The following is a 20,164-nucleotide window of genomic DNA, read 5'->3' on the forward strand; positions in this document are numbered from 1 at the left end:
ATTTTTATTTGTAGGGTTCTATATGAGAGCACACAAAATTTCGCTTAAATCGCACCACCCATATCCGAAATCTGGCGTTTCTGAAGGGGGAGGGTCCGCTCCCCCTTCAGATATCAAAAAATGTAGTACCCTATTTTCACCCCGGGTCATTATGCACCATCTGTGAAAATTTCTAGAAAATCGGTTCAGCCGTTTCTGAGTCTATAAGGAACACACAAACATACAAACCTACAAACTAACACAAATTGTTTTTATGCCCTCCACCGTAGGATGGGGTCTTGGGTCTTGACTTCTTGAGCCTCTAGAGTGCGTAATTCTTATCCGATTGGAATGAAATTTGGACGACGTGTTTTGTTATGATATCCAACAACTGTGCCAAGCATGGTTCAAATCGGTCCATAACCTGATATAGCTGCCATATAAACCGATCTAGGGTCTTAACTTCTTGAGCCTCTATAGTGCGCAATTCTTATCCGATTGGAATGAACGACGTGTTTTGTTATGATATCCAACAACTGTGCCAAGTATGGTTCAAATCGGTCCATAACCGGATATAGCTGCCATATAAACCGATCTTGGGTCTTGACTTCTTGAGCCTCTGGAGGGCGCAATTCTTATCCAATTTGGCTGAAATTTTGCAAGACGTTTTTTATTGTTAATTTCAACAACTATGTCAAATACGGTACAAGTCGGTTTACAACCTAATATAGCTGCCATATAAACCGATCTGGGATCTTGACTTCTTGAGCCTCTAGAGGTCGCAATTATTATCCGATTTGCCTGAAATTTTGTACGACGGATTCTCTCATGACCATCAACATACGTGTTTATTATGGTCTTAATCGGTCTATAGCCCGATACAGCACCCATATTAATCGATCTCTCTATTTTACTTCTTGGCTGACATTTTACACAGGTCTCCAACATATAATTTAATTGTGGTCCAAACCGGACTATATCTTGATATCGCTCTAATGGCAGAGCAAATCTTTTCTTATATCATTTTTTTGCCTAAAAAGAGATTCCGGGAAAAGAACTCGACAAATGCGATCCATGTATATATATATATATATATATATATATATATATATATATATATATATATAAATATATATATATATATATATATATATATACATGAATTTGTGTTTGTTTGTGGTTTTGTAAATTTTTTTGTTCCGTATAGATTCAAAAACGGCTAAACCGATTTCTTACAAAGAAGCAATAGGCTTTATAGTTTTTTGATATCGCATTGGGGGCGGACCCTCCCCCTTACCCCAAAAGTAACAGCCAATAATAAAAGTGAACCGATTGGGGCAATATGGGACTCAAATCAAAGCTATTCAAGAGTACATTTCAAATTCCATATTGAAAATTGGGTCCAAGTAATTGGGGGGCCGCCCGACTCCAAAAACTTCCCGAAATAGGTTTATTCGACGATAATGACAAAATGGTAATCGAATGAAAGGTATTCAGGAGTAGATTACGAATATGTTCCAAAAGGAGCAATAGGCTATATAAGTGTTTGATATCGCAAGGAGGGCGGACCCTCCTACTTACCTCAAAAGTACCACCTAAAACTAAAAGTGGACCGATTGGGACAATATGGGACTTTAATGAAAGGTATTCAAGAGTAGACTACGATTTCCATATTAAAAATTTAGTCCAAGTAATTGGAGGGCCGCCCCGACCCAAAACCCCCCATTTGGTTTATTGGACGATAATTCATACCTTATGAATACCTTGCATACCTTATGTCCCGTAGCAGTTATATCGAAATATGTTCCGATTTTATTAAATAATATTAAGTATAATTCAATTGATCAATTGTGCATAACAAAATAGTGATCTTTTTAGTAGCTATATCTAAAAATAAACCGATTTAAACCATATACGACGCGGATGTCAAAAAGCCTAACATAAGTCACTGTGTCAAATTTCAGTGAAATCGGATTAAAATTCTCCTTTTATGGGGCCAAGACTTTAAATCGAGATATCGGCCTACATGACAACTATTGTATATTCTAATCTGGACCGATTTGGGCCAAGTTGCAGAAAAATGTCAAAGATCCTTAAACAAAGCACTGTCCCAAATTTTTGCGAAATCGGGGCCGTTTATGGGCCCAAAACTTTAAATCGAGAGATCAATCTATATGGCAGCTATATTCAAATCTGGACCGATCTGGGTCAAACGTCGGGACGTGACGCGTCGAAGAGGCTAACTCAACTCACTGTCTCGAATTTCTGCGACATCAGACAATAAGTGCGCGTTTTATGGACCCTAAACCTAAAACCGAGATACCGGTCTATATGGCAGCTATATCCAAATCTGGACCGATTAGGGCCAAATAGGAGAAAGATGTCGAAGGGCCTACGACAACTCACTTGCTTTTATGGGTCTAAGACCCTAAATCGGAGCATCGGTCTATAGGGCAGTTATAACCACATCTGAACCGATCTAGGCCAAATTAACGAGGAAAGTCGAAGGGCCTAACGCAACTCACTGTCCCAAATTTCAGTTAAATCGGATAATAAATGTGGCTTTTATGGGCGTAAGACCCTAAATCGGAGGATCGGTCTATATGGCAGCTATATCCAAATCCGGACTGATCTGAGCCAAACTGGCAAAGGATTTTGAAGGGCATAACACAACTCACTGTCCCAAATTTCAGCAAAATCGGATAAAAAATGTGGCTTTTATAGGCCTAAGACCCTAAATCGGCGGATCGGTCTATATGGGGGCTATATCAAGATATATTCAGATATAGCCTATCTTCGAACTTAACCTGGTTATGGAAAAAAAAGAATCTGTGCAGTTTCATCTCAATATCTCGATTTTTAAAGATTCTAGCGTGATTTCAAAAGACAGACGGACGGATATGTCTAGATCGTCTTAGATTTTTACGCTGATCAAGAATATGTATACTTTATAGGGTCGGAAATGGATATTTCGATATGTTGCAAACGGAATGACAAAATGAATATACCCCCATCCTTCGGTGGTGGGTATAAAAAAACACTAAATGATGACTATTTAATAGGCAGTAGGTGAATAGTCGTTCATAGACAACCACCATACCATATAATCCACTCTAAGCGAGTAGAACTAACATTTAAATTAGCGTCGTCTGGCAATCTTCACTGAAATTGTTTGATCCAATTGGATTTAGTTGATCCAATTAAAAACATTTCAACATAAACAGAGAGAGGTCAGAGTGGTAAAAATTAATCAACTGCATGTATCTTTGTTATGACAACCTATCGGTTCTTGAATAAAGAAAATAAAATATTTGAATATAAGAAGGATCTAAAAGCAAAAAATTTGGTATCAAATTCTGGGGTGGGATGCCCAGGAGAGCCGCTCAGCCCAAAACCCGGCAAACGGATTTATAGACCAACCACTACAACATGGGACTTAAATTAAAGGTATTTGAGAGTAGAAAACGAATCTGATATCCAATTGCGGAACTAAGTGTTTCGTGGGTCACCCCACCACCAAGTCTCTGGGAGTCCACCACAGCCCAAGGAGGACTTTTACTGACCATTGCAATGTGGGTTCTAAATAAGAGGTACTTCAGTGTAGAAATCTCCATTGGTAAAATGGAATACATTTTCAAATACAATTACGCAGAAATTTTCAAATATAGAGTACTCCTCTCCAACATAGCATAATCGGGCGCAGCAGAGCTGGCCGTATAGACTCAAAAACGGCTTAACCGATTTCTTTGAAATTTTCAAAGATTGTGGGGAGTGGTCCGGAATGAGCAATTGGCTATATAATTTTTTGATATCGCATTGGGGGCGGACCCTCCCCCTTACCCCAAAAGTACCACCCAAAACTAATAGTGGACCGATTGGGACAATATGGGTCTTAAATGAAAGGTATTCAGGAGTAGAGTACTATTTCCATATTAAAAATTTAGTCCAAGTAATTGGGGGGCCGCCCCGACCCCAAAACCCCTCAAATTGGTTTATTGAACGTTAATAACAATATGGGGCTCGAATGAAAGGTATTCGCGAGTAGATTACGAATATGGTCAGAAAGGGGGTATAGGCTATGTAATTTTTTGGAAGGGGGCGAATCCTCCCCCGTTACCACAAAAACGCCATCCAAAATAAAAAGTTGGCCGATAGGGACATTATGGGTATCACATGAAAAATATTGGAGAGTAGAAAGCGTATGTGGACAGTCAATCAATCAGTCGATCAATTAAAAAGACCTAACGGGACACTTTGTGATTTAATTAATGTGTAGGCCGCCATAGATCCGAAATTATAACATTCAGCGTGAAAGCAGGAGTTGCAAACCATAACGATTAGGTTGCAGCCACTTTTAGCTCACCGATAGACGAGACCAAACGACGTGTTGCTGGGCAACACTTTCTTGTTCAAGAGTTTTACACGGTAAGAACTATCGCCACCGCACCAAATATATAGACTGGCAAATTAGTTTTTTTTTTACCACAGAAAATCGTTTAATATGGCAATTTAATATGATTTAAATACAAGTAAAAAAGCGTTAACTTTGCATACCCATCACCTCGGGTATATATGTAAACCACCTTTCATCAGAATTCGGTGAAAATTTCATACCTTATGTCCCATAGCAGTTATATCGAAATATGTTCCGATTTTCCAAATACTAATAAGTACAATTCAATTGTTCAATTGTGCATAACAAAATAGTGATCTTTTTAGTAGCTATATCTAAAAATAAACCGATCTGAACCATATACGACACGGAGGTCGAAAAGCCTAACATAAGTCACTATGTGAAATCGGGTTATAAATGCGCCTTTTGTGGGGCCAAGACTTTAAATCGAGATATCGGTCTACATGGCAGCTATATCCAAATCTGGACCGATTTGGGCCAAGTTGCAGAAAACTGAGCCTAACACAAAGCACTGTCCCAAATTTCGGCGAAATCGGACAATAAATGCGCCGTTTATGGGCCCAAAACCTTAAATCTAGAGATCAATCTATATGGCAGCTATATTCAAATCTGGACCGATCTGGGCCAAATTGAAGAAGGACGTCGAAGAGCCTAACTAAACTCACTGTCTCAAATTTCAGCGACATCGGACATTAAATGCGCCTTTTATGGCCCTAAAACCAAAACACCGGTCTATATGGCAGCTTCCAAATCTGGGCCGATCTTTGCGATATTGCAGAAGTATGTCAAGGGGCTTAACTTAACTCACTGTCCCAAATTTCGGCGACATCGGATAATAAATGCGCGTTTTATTGGCCCAAAACCTTAAATTGAGAAATCGGTCTATATGGCAGTTATATCCAAATCTGGACCGATCTGAGCCAAATTGGCGAAGGATTTTGAAGGGCATAACACAACTCACTGTCCCAAATTTCAGCAAAATCGGATAATAAATGTGGCTTTTATGGACCTAAGACCCTAAATCGGCGGGTCGGTCTACATGGGGGCTATATCAAGATATTTTCAGATATAGCCTATCTTCGAACTTAACCTGGTTATGGAAAAAAAAGAATCTGTGAAAAGTTTCATCTCAATATCTCTATTTTTGAAGACTGTAGCGTGATTTCAACAGACAGACGGACGGACAGGTCTAAATCGTCTTAGATTTTTACGCTGATCAAGAATATATATACTTTATAGGGTCGGAAATGGATATTTTGATGTGTTGCAAACGGAATGACAAAATGAATCTACCCCCATCCTTCGGTGGTGGGTATAAAAAAAGACCAAATGATGACTATTTAATAGAAGTCATATGTTATTGAATAGTCATTCATAGACAACCACCGTACCAGATGATCCACTCTAAGCGATTAGCACTAACATTTAAATTAGCGTCATCTGGCAGTCTTCGACTGAAATTGTTTGATCCAATTGGATTTAGTTGATCCAATTAAAAACATGTCAACATGAACAGAGAGAGTGGACAGAGTGGTAAAAATTACTCATCAGAATGTATCTTTGTTATGACAACCTATCGGTCCTTTGAATAAAGAAAAATAAAGTATAGAAATATAGGAAGGATCTAAAAGCAAAAAATTTGGTATCAAATTCTGGGATGGAATGTCTAGGAAAGCCGCCCACCCCCAAAACCCGGCAAACAGATGTATAGACCAACCACTACAATATGGGACTCAAATTAAAGGTATTTGAGAGTAGAAAACGAATCTGATATCCAATTGCGGAACTAAGTGTTTCGTGGGTCACCCCACCACTATAATACCCATCAAATCGGACATATTTACCGACCATGGCAATATGGATCTTAAATGAAAGGTCTTTGGGAATAGAGCACGAAATGGTCTTTCACTGTTGGGACCAAGTGTCTGGGGGTCCACCACTTTTACTGCCCATTGCAATGTGGGGTTTAAATAAGAGGTACTTGAGTGTAGAAAAACCCATAGGAAAATTGGAATACATTTTCAACTGCAATTACGCAGAAATGTTAAAATTTAGAGTACTTCTCTCCAACATAGCATAATCGGGCGCAGCAGATCGGGCCGGGCTCAGCTAGTCTTATATATAAGAATCAATTTGAGTTTGTTTGTAGGTTTGTTTGTGTGTTCCTTGTAGATTCAGAAACAGCTGAACCGATTTTCTTGAAATTTTCACAGATGGTGCATAATGATCCCGTGGTGAAAATAGGGTTCTAAATTTTTTGATATCTGAAGGGGAGGCGGAACCTCCCCCTTACCCTAATTTTCATAAACGCCAGATCTCGGAGATGGGTGGTGCGATTTAAGCGAAATTTTGTGTGTTCTCATATAGTATCCTAAAAATAAAAATTTGGTGTCCAAATTTCGGATGGGGTACCTAGGGGGGCCGCCCCACCCTTAAACCTACCAAAAATATATTAGACCAATCACGGCAATATGGGAATCAAATGAAAGGTGTTTAGGATAAGAAAACGTATCTGATATCCAATTGTCGGACCAAGGGGGACCACCCCAACACCCAAACCACCCCTAAATCGGACATATTTACCGACCATGGCAATATCGGACTCAAATGAAAGGTATTGCTAGTAGAATACGAATCTGATATCCAAATGTGGGACCACGTTTCTGGGGTTCCACCCCTTACCCAAAACACCCCCCAAACAGGACTTATTTACTGACCATAGGATTATGGGACTTACATAATAGGTATTTGAGTGTAGAATTAGAATCTGATGTCCAAATATGGGACAAGGGTTTGAGGGCCGCCTCACCCCAAAAACATCCCCCAAAGGGTACAAATTAACGACCATAACCTGTGGAGCTCAAATGAAAGGTCTTTGGGAGTAAAGCACGAATCTGATATCAATATTCGGGAAAAGTGTCTATGGGGCCACCCCACCCCCACAACACCACCCAAATAGTAAGTATTTGCTGACTATTGCAATATGAGGCTCAAATAAGAGGGTTTTTTGAGTGGAACACGAATCCGATATATATTTTCAAGGCCAACTCACTGAGTGGCCGCCCATCCCCCAAAACATCCCCATACCGGTCATGTTTGCCGACTATGGAAATATGGGGCTCAAATTCAAGGTATTTGGGAGTAGACCACGTATCTGATATCAACATTAGGGACCAACTGTCTAGGGGACGTCCCACCACCATAACAACCTCCAAATAGGACGTATTTGCTCACCAAGACAACTTGGGTCGTAAAGAGAGTGGAGCTAAATATTTAAAGTTTTTAGGGCCAATACCCCAATCCGGACATATTTGCTGACTTTTGCAATAAGGAGTTTAAATGAGATTTGAAAACGAATTTGATATCCAATTTTGAGGCCAATGGCAATATGAGGTTCAAATAAATGATATATAGATATATGAGAATAGAGAACGTTGCTGATATATTTTCCGGGCTTAGTGTTTGGGCGACCACCCCAATTCCCAAAACACCCCTAAATCGGGTATATTTACCGACCATGATAATGTGGACCTAAATGAAAAGTATTGGGGGGTAGAGTAAGAATTGATACCCATTTTCGGAACCAATTATCTGGGGGTCTACCCCTTTCCCAAAATACCCCACAAACAGCAATTTTTGAGTAACCATCGCAATATGGGGCTCAAATAAAGGTATTTGGGAGTAGAATACGAATTTTATATCCGAATGTAGGACCATGTATTTGGGGCATCACCCTTTTCGCAAAACACCCCCAAAGGGAAAAAATTTTTCGGCCATGCCAATATGTGGCTCAAATGAAACGTATTTCAGATTAGAAAACGAATTTGATATCCTATTTTGGGGCCATGTGCTTGGGGGACGCCTCATCCTGTAAACTCCTCTTAAGCCAATGGCATATGGGGTTTTAATAAATGGTATTTGAGAGAAGAGCCCGATGCTGATATTTTTTCAAGGCCATGTATCTGGGAGTACACCTTACATCCAAACTTAAATTCGTAGACCAATAAAGATCATATGGGATTCAGATAAAGGCACTTATATTGTTAAAGTAAAAGAAGGCGCAGTGGAGCGGGCCCGGGTCCGCTAGTATATATATTATTATTATTATTTATTAATAGATTGATTAAGAAATACAAAATAATACATGCATGTATATAATATTGATTCTTAAGCATACAATCTATATATGGCTTAGCACATATGCTGCTTGCCATGTTAAAATATTTAATCATTTATATAATTTTCAAACATCAAAACAGTTTATTATTAATTTTCTATATTTGATACAGCTTTCTAAATAAGAGTACAGAGAGGTAAGATTCGTGCCATTTAGTATGTTTAATGTTTCATTTTCTTCGAGACTTATTTTGTTAAAATAAAGTTTCCTAAATTCTTGCAAAATAGGACATTTTCCAATAAAATGTAAAGTATTTTCAGGTTCATCTGTGTTACAGATAGAACATATGCCAGTAGTGTTACTTCGAAATGCCCTGGAATTCAGATCAAGCAATCCACCTCTGGCTTTAATGATCAAGCTGGTAGCACGAGCAGAAAGATTCTCTGTCAGTGTTGGGATCATATTATAATCAAGATATGGGTAGAGATCGTGAAACTGAGAATTTCTGGCTGCCGATTCAAAACTATATCGTTCCTTTACATTCAAGGCATCAATTATTTCCCTCCAATAGGCGCATAAGGGCAATCTATTGTTGGCGGGCAGATAGTTCAAATCCTGACATAATTCCGACCACACTTTTGCCCAGGAAATATTTAGTTTAAGGATTTCCTCTGCTAGAATTCGAGGAAGTCTACTAACTTCTAGTTGAAGTACCCTCTTGATGTAAAGAAAATGAGTTTTAAGGGTGGAGGAGTATAAGGAGTATAGTCTGGATTCTAGATACAACATATAATTAGGTGTGTTGTTAGGTAAGTAAAACATCTTTTTAATGAAAAAACGAAACAACTTTTCAACATCATCATATTTTTCGTAACCCCATACTTGAGCAGCATAACACATGATAGACTTTGAACAAGAGTCAAATATTTTTAATTTATTATCGTGAGAGATTCTTGGGTTATTTATATATTTCGACCACGTGGAGTTAATAGCAATTTTCGATGCCGATAATTTGTTCTTTAAATGGTCTTTGAAAGACAAATTGTACGCGATTTCCACACCGAGATAAGTATATCTGTTAACTATTTCTATATCTTCATCGTTGTAGCGGAAACGAAGACCGGACGATATCCTAGTACTCTTTCTAAAAACCATAACTTTCGACTTAGTAAGGTTTACTTTTAAGCTCCATGTACTGCAATATTCCTGCAAAGTGTCAATCATAATCTGTAAATCTTTAGGTGTATCAGACAAGATCACAATATCGTCGGCATAGAGTAGTATCTTCACGTGTGTGTTCGCGATATTTATTCCTCCAGTTAGAGCATCGGGTAAGTCATTTAAATATAGTGAAAAAAGAACTGGGCTAAGAATACATCCCTGTTTCACTCCCGACTCTACAGGAAAATATTCCGAGTATGTATTTCCATCCCATACTCTGCTTTTAGTATTCTTGTACAGTAATGTCACTATCGATACAATTTTCGTTGAAAGTCCTAAAGATGAGAGTTTGTAGAACAGACTGTTTCTTGGGATAAGATCAAAAGCCGCGGAAAAATCAACAAAAAAGGCATAAGTGGTCTTACCTTTAGCCTGGTTCAACTTCACAATGCTAACTAAATTGAAAATGTTGTCAATCGTAGAATAATCCTTTCTGAAGCCAGCCTGAAATTCATTCAAAATACTATTCATTGACAACCAATTCGTTATCCTATTCAAAAGAATAGAGTTGAAAATTTTACAAACCGAGTCAATAAGCGATAAGCCTCTGTAGTTGCTTGGTACGTTTACATCCCCTTTTTTGTGTAATGGAATCAGAATGGATTCAGTGAATGTGATTGGTATGTCTCCCTTAAGGAAGATTTGATTGAAAACGTATAACAGTTTTTGAAGGAAACATCTGGGAGCATGTCTGTAGAACTCATAAGGGATACCATCCTGCCCTGGGGACTTATTCGGTTTCAACTTCCTTATAACATTATATAATTCATAATATTCAATAGGGGAATCTAAGAGCGGGTCTACGAAAAACGGCATGCACCAACTAATTTCCTGGGATTGACCAGACTTATCCAAAAGCGAGCTGAAATATCGTTTGAACTCATTTGCATCAATGTTTCCTTTCATGCTGTTCGAACTGGTACTTAATGATTTAGATAGTTCCCACCATTCCTTGCTACACTTTACTTCGTCTAACCTCATCAAGTTGTTGTTAAAATATTCCAACTTCTTTTCACTACACAGCCTTCGAAAACTTTTCCTTGATGAGTAATAGAGCCTCCTATTGTTCTCCGTATTCATTCTTTTGTACAATTTTAGCCTTCTGTACATAACAGACCGTGCACGGAAGCAAGACCAATCAAACCATCTTTGCCTAGGTTCAAAAAATTTTCTATTCCTCCTGTGGATATGAGCCTGTCTAATTGCCCGGGAAATGCTCTCGACCATAACATCAACAGGTAAACTATTTATTTGACCTAGATCAAGTAGCATGGAATTAAGTTTTCGTACATACTGTGCTTTATATATTCCTTTCCAATAAAGACGGTGTTGAATGTTGTTATCGCCTCCACTGCCCATTAGCCTAGGAATTCTGATTTGAAGGCACAAAGGCATGTGGTCAGAATATGGTTTAGGGGGAATCACAAGTTTCTCGACATAATGAATGAAAGTAGTGGAACAGATACAGTAATCAATAACAGAGTTACCCATTACACCGCAGAAACTGTATTCTCCCTCAACGTCGCCATCTATCCTACCATTTAATATAATACCGCCAATGTTCTCAACAATGTTCAATAGTTGTTTCCCACGAGAGTTTGTAGTTATATCTTTGGACTTTCTAACGGAATTAATATGAGAAATACCACGAATCATGTTGTTGTCTAAAATCTGGACGTTGCCAATTCTGGCATTCATATCTCCCATTAGGCAAAAGTTTGTTGGGCCAAGATCCAATAAAAAGGAGTCAAATTTTTCAGCCTCATGCTTCCAGCTAGTACAGTTTATGTAGATGGGAATTAAATAGACTGTGTTACCGCAAATATTTAAAGATAGAAATGGATAAGAGTATGACGTTATAAAGTTAGCTTTGAGTGAGATTTTTAACTCTTTTTTGAATCCATAGAGGCCTCCTCCACTTGCTCTACCAAATCTATTCATTTTAATTGCGTCCACCCAGTGTAGGTAGTAGTTTTTGAGGTATGACGAAAAGTTTGATCGTTTATTTGCAGTTACATGTGTTTCAAATAAAAGGAAAACATCAAAATTATTTAAAAAAGTTACAAAATTACCAGAATTGAGACAACTTTGTAGATTTGAAACATTATAAGATAGTATATGGCACGAATCAAACTGCTATTGTGTGAAAGAACCTGAGCTTACATTACTTGAATTAACTGGTTTTTGACAGTGAACTTCAAAAGAACAATCTGTATCTGCTAGAATATTGTTGAGATAATCTGCCTCACGTTGAGAAGGTGCAAGTATTTTACCATCTCCCCAAGTGTATCTTATGTCGTCAACGAAAATACAGAATTCACCTAGACGAACTTTTATATTGTTTTTGCTACTGGATAGTACTTTAGACAGTTTTCTTAGATTGTATCTATTCATCTGTTCAACGGCAGTATAATCTTTTTGTATATATATAGATTTTCCATTTAGTTTTGTCCTTGAATCGATTACACGCTGCGCTTGTCCATAAGTATCAAGAGAGAAGATAAAGGATTTGCCAGACGATAACATTCTTGTTTTCACGATATCAACTTCCATTTTCAAATCATCTTTACATATTTTTTCAAATCTCTTCTTAGCTGATAAGGTGCTTTTACACGAAAGCCCACTCACCACAACATTTGCCGACCTGCTTCGTCTATCTATTTGTTCAATTCGGTTCGTAAGCTTCTCTACCTCGATTTTCAACTTAGAGTTTTCAACTTTCAAGTCTAGTATATATATAAAGGTATATTGTTAATGTTAGTCAAGCGATATAGTATTTTCGTAGCATGGTATTTCACTAAAAGCTCTTTAATTGTCGAAAATAAATACTCCAAGGAAACTTTTGTGCCATATAGAGTAAAAGAGGGCGCAGCGGAGCGGGCCCGTGTCATCTAGTTATTTTATAAAGCCAACAATTCATTAAATATATTGCGACAGCTCAATGCATTTTGCGACACTACATTTTTATACCCACCACCGAAGGATGGGGGTATATTCATTTTGTCATTCCGTTTGCAACACATCGAAATATCCATTTCCGACCCTATAAAGTATATATATTCTTGATCAGCGTAAAAATCTAAGACATGTCCGTCCGTCTGTCCGTCTGTCTGTTGAAATCACGCTACAGTCTTTAAAAATAGAGATATTGAGCTGAAATTTTGCACAGATTCTTTTTTTGTCCATAAGCAGGTTAAGTTCGAAGATGGGCTATATCTTCATATAGCCCCCATATAGACCGATTCGCCGATTTAGGGTCTTAGGCCCACAAAAGCCACATTCATTATCCGATTTTGCTGAAGTTTGGGACATCTGTCTTCAATTTGGTTTAGATCGGTTCAGATTTGGATATAGCTGCCATATAGACCGATTTCCTGTTTTAAGCTTTTGGGCCCATAAAATGCTCATTTATTGCCCGATGTCGCCGAAATTCGGGACAGTGAGTTAAATTAAGCCCCTAGACATACTATTGCAATATCGCACAGATCAGTCCAGATTTGGATATAGCTGCCATATAGACCGATATCTAGGATTTAGGTTTTGGGGCCATAAAAGACGCATTTATTGTCTGATGTCGCTGAAATTTGAGACAGTGAGTTTAGTTAGGCTCTTCGACGTCCTTCTTCAATTTTGCCCAGATCGGTCCAAATTTGAATATAGCTGTCATATAGACCGATCTCTAGATTTAAGGTTTTGGGCCCATAAAAGAGGCATTTATTGTCCGATATCACTGAAATTTGACAAAGTCTTATGTTAGGCTTTTCGACATCCGTGTCGTATATGGTTCAGATCGGTTTAATTTTAGATATGTCTACTGTACTTATTAGTATTTGGTCCAAATCGGAACATATTTTAATATAACTGATATGGGACATAAGTTATGAATTTTTCACTGAATTTTGATGAAAGGCGGTTTACATATATACCCGAGGTGGTGTGTATCCAAAGTTCGGCGCGGCCGAACTTAACGCCTTTTTACTTGTTCATTTTTTTTATTATGCTTTTCTTTCTCAAATAAAAACAAAATGATAATTTACAAAATAAAATACAAAATGAAATTTTTTCTATATAAGGATAAAACTTGAAAGACATTTTTTTCAAAGGCAAAATTTCATTGAAACATGACTAAAAGCAAAATGGTGTGCAGGTCCGGGCATACTCGAAATTATTTTTTCTAATCATTTCAAACGAAAACATTTTCCTAAAAGTTTTTCTATGGATAATTTTTAATAAATATTTTTAAAGACAAGATTTTAATCTATTACGTTTGACGCTCAATTCCTTTGTCCAATTCGATGAAATTTGACGTAGTAATTTATTTAATCTTTTTAACGATTATTTTTTAAAGAAGTTTTTTGAAAAAAAAATTGTAAACATTTTTGAAAAAATAATAAATATTTTTATTTCGTAAGCCACAATGTACTTACAAAATATTGAAGCTGGTTCGCCAAAACTATAACTATTAAGTTAAGATATTCGCAAAGACAACCACAATTTGAAGGCTTTGAAAGATTAGGGTCGGCCTGAAAATAGTACGTTGGCAAGCCATACAAAATCAGCTCAGACTTTAACCACATGTCATCGCCGATGGGCCACTTCCTGTAATCAGTAGCGACGACAAATTTCAAAAAAAGGTTTGATTTTGAAAAAATGTGGGATAGCCCCCCCTCCCAAAAATAAAATCCTGGCTACGTCCCTGGTGTGGGATATAATAAAAGCCATCCATTTTCGAACCAATCTAATTATGTTTTGCTGTATTGCTTGTGGTTAAGGCAGACGTACTAAGTTTGGCCATACCGTACTTTGGATATCCATCAACATGGATATATTCATTATATCCATCTTACTTAACTTTAATATCCATTGTTATATCCAAATATGGGCTGATCCGGATCAAATTTGATTCAGTTGCGGAGAAGCCATATATAAGTAACAGTCAATCAATAAGAGGGTCAATCTGGACCGTAATTGTTAAAGATGGCAAGGGATCTAATATAACTCACTGTTTCAGCGAAATCGGGCAATAAATGCGGCTTTTATGGGTTTAGGTACCAAAATCAGCAGATCGGTCTGCGAGTATATGACAAAATGCAAATTTACCCATGGAATTCTATTAAGGAACAGGGAAAACTTCTTACATATCAACGAGTGCTGTCCTATTTATTTTTTGAAGCTCAACGGTCTAATGCGTTGGATGGTGGTCAAATCTGGTTCATATTTAAATCGAAAAACTGGGGGGCTCAATTCAACTCGCTGTGCCAAATTTGAGCGTAATTAGGTAGAAAATGCGGCTTTTATGGACTATATTGGCAGTTCGGTATATATGGCAGTTATATCTAAATATGCCCCATATTGGTCTTAAAATAACGGGGTGGTTTGATATCAAAATTTTGCAAATGTTGGACAAAAAGATTAACGTTCATACTCGAAATGATGTCATTTTTAAACAGCTAAAGATATTCACATGATTCTTTTATTTTGTGCATACATATACTGGCACAATTTGTGTGAAATTTTAAGTATAACATAGCTAACAAATTGACGGTCAAGTCAAAATTTTGATATTTACCTCCTTATCGGTACACGATGGTACATTACATGGTACATGATACGTTATGCATATTTTTTAGATCTCTAGGGTCCTAAATCATGCAAATCGGTTCAGTAGATCGAAAGTTATGGCCCCAGAAGATTGGCAAAGGCAAAAGAGGTCAACTTTGACGCCCTCTATTTCACCCAGTATTAAAGATATGGACCTACAGCATCACTTTTCTGAAAACCTATGCCCTCCTCTACAATTCTCTGAGCCCTTTTGTACTGCTATGATTAACAGATAAAAAGTTGTAGACTTTTTTCCAATTTTTTGCCGTTTGGCTCACTGTGCCGACGAAAGAAGAAAAACATTTGCACTATTCTTTGCAAAAATAAAGGCTTTGTGTTGCCCATTTGCCTGTAACCTTGACTAGTTTAAATCCAGGAATTCTTAGCACCCAAAGCGTTCCTCCACATGCCCAAACTGCCTGAATACGAACAACATCAAATCCTCCTGCCATTAGAAAACTAGTAGTGCCGCCGAAACCAGACCATAGTAAAGATTCGGATTTCCAACCACCACTGTTCCTCTTTTGATCGTGGCAAGGGGATTTTCAGTCTCCTGCAACCCGCTAGACCCAGACAAGTATGCAACATCAACTGCTAAGTCGTCTACTGATTTCCTAACTCCACCGCTTCTTTGGACCTTCAGTAACAACTTGATGAATCCGTAGGATGCAAATTCTTTAGGCTTGTTGGGATCGGAGCCGTAGGTTAGAACGAATAAATGATGTCTTCGATTGTCATAGGCCTCATCCAATCTACCAATCCTCCAGTCGGCGGTTGAAAGATTGGGATTACAGTCCCCTAGTCTTCCAAGTATGAATTCAGGTTCTGAAGGACTCCTTGGTATTCAAGCGTGTTGCAGTGTTGCGCCTGCCCAAACCTCACTAATCGTTTTAAGAATACTACGATTTGTATCGGCCCCCATACCAGCCTGCATCGTCACAACCTGGAATAGGTGCAGGCAATTCCGAAAGGACGTCGGAGTGCACATATGACAGACCATTGACTATCCCATTCCTCTTAAAAATTGATTTTTGTTTTCTTATAAGAATGAAATAATTCGTATACTTATGTTATAAAAATTAAATCAATGGGGTCTGTTTTTATGGCATAAAAGATCTCGTTTCTTTTGCCCTTTAATTCTTTATGACATCTTGGCAAAAATCTCCTAGTCGATCGCAAAATCCGCCAAAGTCGTTCGCATAAGTCGATTCTAAACGATCGTCTAATTGGAATAAGAATACAAATTTAGATATCTTGGTTATGTAGTATACTCGGCATAGACTTCTTCGCATAGTAAATAGTTGATAGATTTGCAGATCGAGTGCGAGGCACTGCTACCAGCGGTACAGTCTTGGATTGACGGAACCCTAGTATTGCCAACAGGATCGAAGAGCAGAGGGGGCCTCGGGGTCTACATTGAGAAACCAGGGGCTGAGATCTGATTTAGATTACCTGACCATAATATGGTCCTGCAGGCGGAGATCCGACAGTAAACAGGGTATAAAGGCAATAACAACCAGGAACAGGTCACGAACAGGCTAGAAATGTGTGAAGGAAATTAACGCCTTCTCTGAGGATGGTACGATCCGCATCGTTCGGGTGCCGGGCCATAGCGTAGTAACGGCCGATTTTCACTTCTAGGGGCTTTGCAGGCGCATTATCAACCGATTTTCTTAAAAAAAATGCGTATTTTGGTCGAACTCGGTTCAGATTTGGATAAAGCTCCCAGATCGTCTAATTTGCACTAATATTTCAATATTGTGATCATTTGTTAGCCGATTCTCTCGTAATTTGGCACGAACGATTCTCTTATGACTCTCAATATTGCTGTTCAGTTTCATAGAAAGCAGTTCAGATTTAGTTATAGCTCCCATATACATTTTCGTCCGAATTTTCGAAAAATACTTTAGTAATTTGGTGATTTTTTGACCGATCTTCCCAAAACTTGGCACGAAGGTTTCTTTTATGGATTTAGATATAGCTCCCAAATATACGCATCTCCCAACTTTCGCTTTTAGTGAATTTGCAAACGCATTTATCAACCGATCTTTAAACAATTTTGCAGGGATTTTGGTAGAAATTCTACGTTTCAAATGTAAGCAAATTTATTTTCAACGTATATGCAATGTGATGTAGGGTATCAAAAAGTTTGGCTTCCTTACTTGGTGTTTCTTTCTTTGCTTACCTGTCTAATGTCAATTCTTCCAATTGATTAAGATCACAGGCTATGTATTCCAAGGAGGCATCCGTTATGCGGGGACACCACGACAGATCTAATGCTCGCAATTTTTGTAAATTTTCAGCTATCAATTCAACGCCATCGTCTGTTAATTTACTGCAGCCAGATAAACTTAAAACTGTCAAATGGGGCAATGAATGGACTATAAATAAAGGAGAGAAAAAGAAAGAGGTTAGCAAGGCGCATACAGCAACAACAATAAAAGGTAGTGTACGTAGAGTAACAATAATAGTCTGTAAATATAAGTCAATTGACTATTTGATATTGCAATTACATTTTATAGATAGACACTTTTGTAGGTACTTGCATAGTACGTACATTGAGTGCCACCAAGCACTGTGGAGCCTCAAATTGTGGTCAATATTTATGGTTTCCCTTAGACGGAGCTACATACTTACAAACATGCCCATCACTACCCGACACCACACCACACCCTGAGGTAAGGAATACAATTTTACAACGGCATTGTTTATTAAAAAGTTATTACAAATTAAAAACGTTTGTGGAGATGCGTCATTGTAACAACGACCTGAGATCATCATCAGCACCACATTGACGCACTGTTTTTGCAAACGCCATCAAACCCATCAACTTCATCATCATGTTATGGAGCGACCTTTGTCGATTGCTGCTTCACCCAGTTAAGACTGATTGAAATCTATGCCTTTACACGCTATAGATTTACCTTCCTCTCTCATGTTTCAGGCTTATACTGGACCAGACCAACATCAACCTCTTCATGTACAGATAGATAGATAAATGCATTCAGCCACATTTTATAGTTCAATAGAACATTTTGTGGTTTTTTGTTTGTGGTGGGTGGGTGGAATGAATGGCATGGCAGATAACTGGTAGCTGCAAGCCGCAGTTATATCACACCAATATCTTTTTTGTGTGGTTAACTTTATGTAGGCAATCCACAAATTGTTTATTAAATGTTCCAAAACCATTGCCATTGGTAGGAGGAACCAAAAAGATGTAAATGTCCGCACACAGGCCAAGGACTAAACAATCATTTCATTTCGTTTCATCTCTTGCTTCCTCTCTCTTTCGCTCATGCATAAAAAAACCCAGTGATATGATTTAATAATAAAATGATTTCTCTACAATCCAATCAAATTATGATTGATATCAATCAATTCTTTCTGGGCGTCGTTAAAGTCTGTGCTGCCCAAAGAATTGGTTTCTCAAAATAGTCCTTTGAAATGCTTCCGTTACTCTACCCCAGTCTCAGGGTATTTGTTTTACGGTGATGCTGGTAATGTCCTAAAGCAAAGTAAAATTCATGATGAAAACAAAATTGGAATCCTCTTGCCAATCAACATTAAGAACAGATTGGGATTCCAAAAGCGCTTTAAGCTTTTTATAGCCTAAACCACTACTTTGGTACAGGGTATTATTACTTTGTGATTTCGTTTGTAACACTCAGTAGGAAGAGAGATGGACCCATTGGTGAGTATATGGATCCACTCAGAATTAATAACTGATGCGAAATATTGGTCTAAGACCCTATAAAGTATACATATTTTAGATCGTCTCGACGTTCAGTTGTTTGAGCCGCTATGTACGAGCTCGCATTGTCGTGGTGAAGAGTGATCCGTCTTCGGCGGTTGGTTTTCCTGATTTCTTGGAAGACCACTGGTAAACAAATGGATACATAACATTTAGAATTGACTGTTATGCGTTGTTCTAGTGGTACGATTGCGACATGTCCAGTTTTTCCGAAAAATCAGGCGATCATTTGATTAGAAGTGCTTCGTGCGCGAGCAACTTTTGTTGGATTTGGCTCATCAGCATATATATATGGATTTAAGATCCCAAGTTTATATATTCTTGATCGTCTCGACATTCTGAGTCGATCTAGCCATGTTCATCCGTACGTCTGTAGAAATCACAATACTGTGAACTACACATATATCGCTCGTGTATCAAAACGTTCTGAGTACGCATAACCTCAAAAATATCAAGTTTTCTGATAGAGCTGTCAGTTGGCAGATTGCAACACAGGGGTTGTCCAAAGCCGAAATATAAAAGGCAACCCTCGTTCAATAAAATAAAAACTTTGTAAAAAAAAATATTTTGATTGTCGTAAAAATGTCCCAAAACGTTCTATTTTTTGCGTATAGACAGATTAAGATTTACATTTACAATAATTTTGCCGCATCATGTTTTGAAATTTTCTATTCCGTCCGTCCGTCTGTCCGTCCGTCTGTCCGTCCGTCCGTCCGTCCGTCTGTCTGTCGAAAGCACGCTAACTTCCGAGGGAGTAAAGCTAGCCGCTTGAAATTTTGCACGAATACTTCTTATCAGTGTAGGTCGGTTGGTATTGTAAATGGGCCATATCGGTCCATGTTTTGATATAGCTGTCATATAAACCGATCTTGGGTCTTGACTTCTTGAGCCTCTAGAGGGCGCAATTCTTATCCGATTTCAATGAATTTTGGCACGACGTGTTTTGTAATAATATCCAACAACTGTGCCAAGTATGGTTTAAATCAGTTCATAACCTGATATAGCTGCCATATAAACCGATCTTGGGTCTTGACTTCTAGAGCCTCTAGAGTGCGCAATTCTTATCCGATTGGAATGAAAT

At 38.1% G+C, this 20,164-nt stretch overlaps 1 protein-coding gene across 4 annotated transcripts in view; it reads right to left on the reverse strand.

Moving 5' to 3' along the window:
* Positions 1 to 20,164, reverse strand: part of LOC106092612 (F-box/LRR-repeat protein 16) — a 531,167-nt gene that overhangs the window by 12,780 nt on the left and 498,223 nt on the right. For all 4 annotated transcript variants that reach the window (XM_059361491.1, XM_059361481.1, XM_059361485.1 and 1 more), the window contains exon 5: positions 17,518 to 17,713. In XM_059361491.1, coding sequence (XP_059217474.1) covers positions 17,518 to 17,713 — 196 coding nt within the window. The remainder of the gene's footprint in view (positions 1 to 17,517; positions 17,714 to 20,164) is intronic.

This window comes from Stomoxys calcitrans, chromosome 1 (assembly GCF_963082655.1).
Source record: "Stomoxys calcitrans chromosome 1, idStoCalc2.1, whole genome shotgun sequence".
In the NCBI taxonomy this organism is placed as follows: domain Eukaryota; kingdom Metazoa; phylum Arthropoda; class Insecta; order Diptera; family Muscidae; genus Stomoxys; species Stomoxys calcitrans.